The sequence below is a fragment of the Ambystoma mexicanum genome, chromosome 5p (assembly GCF_040938575.1).
Source record: "Ambystoma mexicanum isolate Mex_15411 chromosome 5p, UKY_AmexF1_1, whole genome shotgun sequence".
Taxonomy (NCBI): Eukaryota; Metazoa; Chordata; class Amphibia; order Caudata; family Ambystomatidae; genus Ambystoma; species Ambystoma mexicanum.
In genome coordinates, this window is record NC_090930.1 from 1,016,390,908 (window position 1) to 1,016,400,746 (window position 9,839).

The following is a 9,839-nucleotide window of genomic DNA, read 5'->3' on the forward strand; positions in this document are numbered from 1 at the left end:
ATCCAAGACGCACAGTATAACGGGGGAGAATGAACTAATAATCCCACCTTTGAACCCACAGATATATAACGCGCAATTTAAAGGGAAAATGGCACAAAACCTAAAATGTTAGATTATATCATGCCGGGGAGTGTGCGTGCTACAGTGAGGTCTGCTCACAGAGCCTCCCCTCCCCCCAGGAATGCTCCAGTTAAAGGTGTGCATCATCAAGTTGGGGAGGATGGTGAGGGTAGGGGAATGCAAATGGGACAACAAAATGGCCTCAAAAGGGCAGTTTTCCAAAGGTGAGGCAGGGTCGGGAATTTGGGAATATTTAAAGTTTAAAAATAGTAGTCTGGCCAGTTGGCGGAACGATAAACGCACACGCGTAAACTGCACTTTGCGATGCACACAAACATTAAAAAATCAAATGCGAGATAACAAATGGGCGAATCGATAGTAATGATTTCATGGAATGTAAGGGGCCTCAATAATGCATATATTGACCGCCACGCACCCAAAATGAGCCTACAAGAAACTCACGCATTGGGACCACTACACGGAAAGTTTGCCCCCAAGTGAGGAAGACCTATTCTATATCTCTTATTCCTCCCAAGCCAGGAGAGTGCTGATACTAGTGCACCGATCACTACCCTTCCGCTCCAAAGATGTCCAAATGGACCCTGAGGGAAGATGCATAATTGTGAGGGGAGAATTAGCCAGGAAAAATGTAATACTGGTGAACTCGTATGGGCCCGATATAGATGACCGAGGCTGTTATAACCGATTTCCGAGAGATGGAGGTCCCCATCATATGGGAGGATGTGGAGGGGGAGGTTTCAATCCGGTTCTAGACTTGGTACAAGATGGATCAAGGACCGTGCAGAGAAAACAATCTAATGCGGCCCAGATGATGACTAAGGATCAACTGGGATGGGTAGTTGTATGGAGAAACGAGCATCCTAGGATAGCCGAATGCTTCAACTGTACTGATCGGCCTCTGACTGATCTTAGCTGTATGGGCGTCTAGGCTGCAAAATAGTAACACGTACCCTCTCAGACCACTCGCCAGTGATGTTGACGCTATTGTTGAAGGAAACACTGAAAACCCGCCCCATATGCAGGATGTCCACATGTATTGCAAGGTGACTCACTAGTCACGTCCCTGAGGGAGAAAATAGAAGGGTTCTTTGAGACAAATGAGGGAACAGTATCCCGATATGCCACGATCTGGGAAACGTTCAAAGTATGGTTAAGGGGCACGATCTCCCACCATCGACAGAAGCCTTAATTACAGTACTTTTAAAACCTGGAAGGCCACCGAACGACATGGCCTCACACTGCCCACTGTCTAATTGACGCAAAGGTTTTCGCAAAGTGTTGGTAAATAGACTTCTCCCACACATGCAGAGACTGGTGCACCCAGATCAAACGGGCTTCATCCCTACACGGTCGACGGCCCTAAATTTGTGATGCCTGTTTGGTATTTTTTCACAAATCAACACAAGTGCGAGGGCAGCAGCAGCGTCCCTATATGCCGAGAAAGCTGTTGGCTCGGTTTCATAGAACTTCCTGTTCGAGGTACTAAACACTGCGGGCTGGGGCACAATTTCATTGGATATGTTCGGCTGTTGTATACCAATCCAACCGCAAGAGTCTGCACGAATGGGATGTTATCTCAGGAGTTTGCACTGCACCAGGGTACAAGACCTGGGTGCCCTTTTCCCCCTTACTATTCGCACGTTAGAGCCCCTGGCCCGAAGGATGCGCGAACAACCTGCACATAGAGGAATACATGGAGGAATACATACAGCAGGGGGCCCCCCCAGGTAGTATCTCTATATGCCGACGACACACTGCTATATTTACGAAACCCTGAAGAAAACATCAGGCAAGTGGTTGAGTTCACGATATACTCAGGATACAAGCTAAATAATGCTAAATCTGAATTATTCCTGTTAAAAGAACACAACCAAACCTACCGAGCTAATGGGATTCAAATGGGCCCCGACCAGCCTTAAATGCTAAGGTGTTATAATCTCCCGTAACACATCTCAATACATTACCAATAAAACTGATCACATGGAACAGACTCCCGTTGTCCCTATATGGTAGGCTGTCCTTGTTGAAAATGATGGTGGTCCCCAAATTACTTTACCCTGATCCCGATATGGCCCGGACGCAAATTCTTTACTAGAATTAGATCCATGGTAATACAATTTACATGGGGTGGTGTGTGCTGCCCAAGACTTTGAACTATTTTACATAGTAGCGCAGGCACAATATGCAGGGTATTGGTATGCACAAGACTGGACCCCCAACTCACCTGGCATTAGAAAGGTACGGTGCAGCCCCCACTGATCTTAAGGCCGTAATCCTGGAAGACTGGTACGAGGATTCATCGGATGCGCACGACAGTCAACCCATGGGTACGGATATTCAAGCGCCTGAACACAAATGCACTATACAATGGCAGGATACCGCTATGGAATTGCCCAGGGCTTCCCCCAACCTCTGACCCTGATATAAGACCGGCATGGGACCCTGAGGGGAAGATGAGACTGGGCAACTTTTTTCCGGGAGGGACATTCATGACCAAAGTGGAGTTCATGCAGAAACTGGAAACCAGCCCCGTCAGGCTATTACAATATTTTCTCATAAGGGCAGCAGCACCCTGAAGATGGTCCTCATTCTTGCAGGCACCAGAGTCCTGTACATTTGTGGATGTTGTAATGGCTGAAGAGCTGCCAAGGGGCCTGATCTCCAAACTATATAAGAAAATGCAGGCAGGACAACCACAACAGAATAAAGCAATGGTTAAATTGGAAAGAGATTTAGCAGTTAATATTGAAGAAACCAAATGGGTAAAGATATTGTCTATTGACAAGAGGTTTAGTTAAACGCACGCCTACGTCTCATACATTTCAAAATACTGAACCGATTGTACTACACACCGGCCAGAGTCTTGCGATTCGTCCCTGGTTCATCAGATGAATGTATGAAATGCAGAAGTGAGGGAGCAGACTCGGTGCTGGAATTGCCCAAAAATAGCACCGTTTTGGCGGGAGGTGACGGATGATTCATTATATAATCTGAATTCCTCTGGTACTTTCACCATTGAAATATCTATTGGAAGACCTAGGCAAAGTAACAACCAAGGTACGTAGGCTATTTAACATGGGTTGCATACTTGCTAAAAAAATATCTTGATGAAGTGGAAATTCAGGGGTGCACCAACTAGCCAGGAATGTTTGAGAGAAATGACCTTTGTGAACGAAATGGAATAGACACGTGCATGGTCTTTCAATGCAACGAGTAGATGGGGGGGCCCATTCAGAGACTACCTTAATGAGACAATCGGAAGAGGCATAACGATATAGAACAGACAATAGATTCCCAATATGCTAAGCATATCAAAGAAAGGAACTCCTTTGTGATAGAAATGTGTGACCTTTGTGTCGGATGTAACCTGTTGACCTGTCACTTAATGATTTTGTGCAGCTCTGCCTCTTTGCATATTTTGAATAAAACATGTTTGTGTACGAGGTTTCCGCGTCCCTTGGTTAAGCTATGAAGTGGTGTTTTGGACAACTGTTCATAATTTTGTATTTTTCATTATTAAGCCATAACTGGTCATCTACAAACCACTTGGGGGCTCTAACCCAGTCCCCAGGGCTGCTCTTTTTAATGTTCAATCGTTTATACTACCAATGCAGTGGTTGTGACGTGACTTTATTTTGGTTAAGATGTACAACTTAATTGTGTACAACTCTGCCAATGAGCACCTGTAATTTTGTTATTCTATTTATAAATACATTCTTAGCATCACCCTGTGGTTTAGGTAGCAGATAGCCCTGTTAGCCAAGTTGAAATGCTGCCGGCAGAGCAGGGAAAGGCCTTCCATCACTCCATACCGAATTTAGACACACACTAACGCTGTTTTATTTTTTTTTTGTTGGTTCCTTCGGTGTCCAGATGTTTTGTACTGATGGAGCGACTTAAAAGTAGTGTGAGCTACACAATGCAGATGGGGGAAGTGCCATTGATAGAGCAACAAAGTGATGATCAACATTTGCCCTGGACAATATTGGTCCAATAGTTCCCGCCTGCAATTATCTCCTTATCGGTTTTGTACACTGCTACAGTATTTCAAATGATGTAGGCTTTGTTAGGCAGCTGTAATTTTAAGTAAACTACGCAGTAACCTATTCTAATCCATCACGTACCAGTGTGTAAAAGCTTAAGGACACCGCAGTTTGGGTCTAGCGACGCACCCATGTACAGTGTGGCAAGTTTGCTTTTGGGTAAATAAATGAGGGTAGCATCCCAATAGGTATCGTATCATTTACAACTGGTGTTGGCAGATTTTTTTTTTGTGAGCAAATTTCACAGAAAAGTACTGCATGGGATTCAATTATAGGGGATACAATGGTGAATACCAACAATTCTAATATAGGATACAGCATCTGGGAGCAGTAAAAGGGATGCAACTATAGCTATATCTGTGTTTGGGCGGCAACAATCGAAAGGTTGCAACAATTGAGCAGACTAGGGTATACAGCATCCTCTGGTGAAGCAATGAATACATAAATAAGGGGATGCAGCATATGAGAAGCCTTAATATTGGGGCCTGCAGCATATGAGAAGCATTCATTAATGTATGCCGCAACGCTCAATATATTGAATGCGACTATCTGGGAGTAGTGAGCATGGCTCAAATCTGTGGGATGCAACAATTAATAGGATGCAACAATTAATAGGATGCATTATTTGGGCTGGGACAGAGTTTGATTGCAGATATATTTTCTGCTTTACCTTCTACAATGAAGTGCAACAATCGGGGAGCAATATATTGAGCAGTATAAAGATGGTGCATCAATCAACAATCGCTTGTCCCTTAACTGATCATAGGTTGGCGCTCCTTGTGGTCTATTATGTGGCAGTATGGTGCAGGGCTAGGGAGGTGAGCCAGTAAACCGGTACCAGACTTAAACACTGCCCTTTGGCGTCTGCCTTTAAGGGAACTGGATTTTGGGGGCAGCCTGGGTCATGTGATGACCAATGGGACAGTCTGTGCGAGCACATTGTTTGAGGGGGTGGGGGGGTAGGGAAGAGAGATTGTTGGTTGCTGTAAGGCTCTGGACAGCCAATTGTCCCCAAACTGCGGTGAATGTTCACAAAGCTTCCAGAGATCCAGCAGTTCTGCCAAGGTTTTCGAATGATTGTTTCAAAATAAAACCGAACTTCAGGAATGGTAGTTTTGAGAGGTGGAGGGGAGGGTGACGGAATTATTGGTATTTTAATTTTCGGAGCCCTATTTGGTATGCCAACGGCTGTCTCCCTGAATATTCTTGTTGAATATTTGTGCCGTTCGAGGGCAGACCCGCACAACTATTCATTAGTACCCGGCGGAATACTACGTGTGGATTGGCTCTTTTCCGAGCCATACCACTGTATTCCTGTGTATTGCGTGGCGGGTACTCTCTTCCCGGCGAGGGGTGTGGCAGCCCCGTAGCCAATGAGGGGGCTTGAAACGGGGCAATCCCCGCTCCGAGCCTCCCCATGGCTGGAGGCTGCCTTTGTCCCCCGCCGGGGACTCGGGTGAGTTTTATTTTTTTTTTATTCTTTTTTTTTTAAACTCCTCCCCTCCCAACCCCACTTACCTTCTTTTTTCTTTTCTTGGGAGCAAACGGGCTGGAAAAACTTCTGTTCCTAGCGCGTCCGCTCCCGATGGCGGCCATGGATGGGGAAAGCGGACAACGTTTTCCCTTTCCCGGCGGCCATTTTTTTTACAGGGCAGCATTTCGAAACAGAAGAAAATGCCATTAGTAACCCGGTCGAACGGCCGGGGTACTAATGGCTATAAGACCCTTGGCGGCAATGCTCGGACCTGTAACTACGGCCCCGGGGCCATTACCTGGGGTGGTATTGGCCCATCACCGCGGATCTTATTGCCACAGTAATACAGTCCTAGGAATTTTGACCATGCCTACTAAGTCTTTGGTCCTCAGAAAAAAGGATAACCAGTTTTTTTTCTCATCCTGGGGGATGCAAAGGGCTGAAGGGGAACCAGGAGATCTATGCTGCTTTAAATAATTGACCCTCTTTTCAGTCCATTTTCTGGGTTTCTTCTGAAAACTGCAAATGCAGCTATTTTTGTTAATGTATTTGTAAATAATGTATTACATTTCACAAGATCAGGTATTTAACATTGTAAGTCCTCGGAGTACAGCTGAATGTTCATGTATGCGTAGACACCAGTTATCTTATCTAAAAAGTTGTTTTTTTCCATCTGCAGGCTGACCTTTCAATTCAGGAGAAGGAGAAATATGAAAATATCTCGCGCTGGTTTTGTCACATTCAGCATTATCCAGGCATTCGTCAACATCTCCCCGCAGTTGTCTTTATCAAGAACAGACTCTACACTAATGTACATTAGGAGTTCCTTGACGCGTCACTGTGGATACTGAAAATAATGGAATTCCGAAAACAATATGGTGGTTCAGAGCTAGAAACGTGGAGCCTTTAGGATTCTAACCACCTTCTCTGGTGGTTTCTTACAAGACTGAGTATATGAGCAGTTACCAATATGAGCAGTTAACAATGTTGGTCAGTCATTTAGTGCTACATACTGGGAGAGCTCTCCTCCTAACCCCTTAAGTTTGTGCTATTTCCATCTACCAATTACACACACAAACCTGGCCAATGTTTTTATTTATTCCCAGTAATATTTTATTCTGTGACAGGCAGCTATGACGTTTATGCTTAAAAACACTTGTCTGTTTTTACTACAGAAAACACAATGTGTTATCATGGTATGTGGGGCCTTATTGCAATAATTTTATTTGTTTGCTCACTGAATGAATCTGCATTTCAAGAAGGCTCTTAAGATATGCTGCCAAATGTTTTATTTATGTATACAAGTAAATTGGGTTGTTTTTTTTTAAAAAAAAAAGTCTTGCCGTTTTTTCTTCTCACATACTTCAATTTTAAAACAATTGTGTATCTGAAGGTGACAAACTGGACTCGCAGCCCCTTTTTATTTATTTTAGTTTCAGATGTACAAGAAAGAACACAAATGTTCGACTAGAAACACAGTGAAAACACAATGGCAAATGTGCATCTCATTAACCAATCTGGTCTAAGAGGAGGGGTCGAAATTAAGATTTCATAAGCAGTATCTTAAACTACCGCCTGGGTATTGGCCATCCCCTAGTAGGCGGGCGCTACCCCAATAGAACTATTAGCTAATACATAGCACAACAAAACCTTTTACATGAGATGCAAACTTTAGCTTTTTGTCTCTTCTTTTTTTTATATACAATTAATGTTGCTTTAAATATCTTCTAGGTGTATCTAATCGTTACATTCCCAGATACAGAAAGTTAATGCCACATAGGTGTTTGTATGTCTCCAGTTGGCTCTAGAAGCCAAAAGTAGCTTTTGGTAGCTGGTTGTGTGAAGCAGGGGCATTTTCATAGAACTATGGAATGTGCCGTTAAACACCCCCACACCCCTTTCCAAGGGCTGAAACAGAGGTAACGGTCCGGCAGCCTAAGTTAATGGCACGGGCGAAGCGAGGGCTATTAACAAGTGCTCTGGGCCATTACCCCCACACCCCATGCCAGCACTTGGAACAGGGGCTTAAGGCCATTAGCACCCCCAGGCTACCAAAGCCAGTGGTCGAAGTGGGCGGGAGCAGTGCTCCTCTACTTTTAATTAAGTTTTACCGTTCCTATACTTATTTGAAAAAGAAACCGTTCCGGAACGGTTTCTTTTTAAGATAAGTGTACGAAGAAGTTGAAACTTGCACTTTCAGTGCACTGCACAGGACGGTTCCTTAAGGAGCAGGCACATGTGTTTGGGAGGTTTTATTGTGCATGAGAGGGCGCGGTGATGAGGTCTGTGGGAGCGGTGCCGGCCAGTAGGGGACATAGTTCCACTACTTCTTTTCGTACACTTCGATCACTGACCAAAGCGGTAACCCAGGTTGTGAAAATACTTTACAAAGATGGCCACCGTACGGAACCCCTCTCCCGTCACATGGCGGCCTGCGAGAGGCAAGGGATAGGAGTGTATGCAGTGGCAGGGTTGAAGGAAAAAAGGGGGGACTGAGGGTGGGGGCGATGCATCAGGCGGCATGGAACCAGACTTTCACCAGCTGTTCAAGCCCGTGTTTCTAGCCACCTGATTGCCTGGGCCCCCCGCCAGAGTGCTAATGTAGAATATTTTACCACGTGCATGTTCATTGTCCTAATTCGAAATGTTAGAAAAATAGGGTACCGTCACATTATTCATGTACATCCAGTAGCCGCCGAAAATTTCAAACTTCTGGAAAAAGAATTTGAAACATTGCATTCCCCTGCACCCCCAGCATTTCAGAAACTTTTGTCTGCTCACAAAGGTTAGGTTTTAACAAAATATATCCGAAAAAGAAACTTGTATTCAGGGTAACCAGTCACGCCAGTGTTCTCACATGTATTCAGGGTAACCAGTCACGCCAGTGTTCTCGTCAAAAACCTTTCATCATCAGTAAGTGAAAAATAACCAGAACTATATAACTTTTATGACCGTGTAGATGGAGAAACCATAGACCTATGCAATGTTTGACCACCTGCTGAACTACCTCTGGAGCTGAAAAAGAAAACTACTAGCATGCACTGTTTGAAAAAAAAGGTTGCAATTGGATTTATTTGCAAAGATTGTATGAAATTAAAAGAATTGTAAAATACTAATTTGAGTAGTTTGCATGTGTGTAGAATGTAGGTCTCATAGTATTTGATAGATTGCATACCGGAGTCTTTTCAGTTCTACCAGTATTTGCCCTTGTGGCCACGCTCTTAGATTGTTAAGATTTTAGCAGAGTCATCGGGTTATTCTGGTATGCGACTTAAATTGTTTGATTGCGTATTGGTTGACTTTAACCAATCTTTCCTGTCTCTGCATTGTCATCATGCAGTTTTACAAAGCGGGTAGCCACGTGACTAGGCTAGTAATTTGAATACGATGGAAGAAAGATACTGGGCACAGAAGGCCTCCCTAAAATGTACACAACAAAAAATATTTAATCGCGATGGTCTATATTTTCATCAAGTTCGTCTGGTGATCGTTTTTAGATTCAGCGGAAACCTTGCCGAAAGTTTGCACTGTGAATGTAGTCCCATTCATTCAAAGGCAACAGTTGCGTGAGCTGTCAGTCTGCAACCCTCCTGTAGTGCCTCGTTATCTGCAAGCCTGCTGAGGCACATCATGGTGGTTTAGTGCATTAAAAAACAAATGAGTCGGTTAGCCCCTAATGCCTCGTTCCCAGGTCTAGAATCTGTAAATTCAAAATGGTGCAACGCGGCTACCATTTCAGTAGAAAAATTTAATTTATTTAAACAGTCTATATAAAAAGCCACCTCAGCTCGCTCATGATTTAATAGCAACACATCGTGCACTCATACAAATCAAATCGTACATATGATTGTGATTAGTACAAGCCGTACATAGTATACAGCATTTATGACGCGCCTGTACACAAGTGTTTCTAGGTGCCACGAGACAAACTATCCTACTATGCCTTGTGTCATTTGGAACATGCAAGTGCAACAATGAGATGTATAGGGGGAAGAGAGGGGAACGTGCAAGGGTAGGGAAAAGTGCGGTCATGGCTGCATGACTCTTAGTGCAGCCAGGGCAGCACAGCTCTGGTTAAGTGTAAGGAATCAGGGGGGCTGCAGGGTTTAGTTAAATCCCCTAAGTGCATGGTAGGCTAGGAGGCAGTGCAAGAAGACTGGTCATGGAGAGCCTGTTACCCAGTGAGACTGGGCAAGCAGACGGGTAAGTTGGCAAGGAAGCGAGAGATAAGGCAGAGGAGA

The 9,839-nt window shown here is 44.3% G+C and overlaps 1 protein-coding gene across 1 annotated transcript in view; it reads left to right on the forward strand.

Moving 5' to 3' along the window:
* Positions 1-8,714, forward strand: part of EEF1E1 (eukaryotic translation elongation factor 1 epsilon 1) — an 80,805-nt gene extending 72,091 nt beyond the window's left edge. The window contains exon 4 of the mRNA XM_069613489.1: positions 6,278-8,714. Within this exon, the coding sequence (XP_069469590.1) occupies positions 6,278-6,418 (141 nt within the window). The 3' untranslated portion in view covers positions 6,419-8,714. The remainder of the gene's footprint in view (positions 1-6,277) is intronic.
* Positions 8,715-9,839: the final 1,125 nt, after the last annotated feature.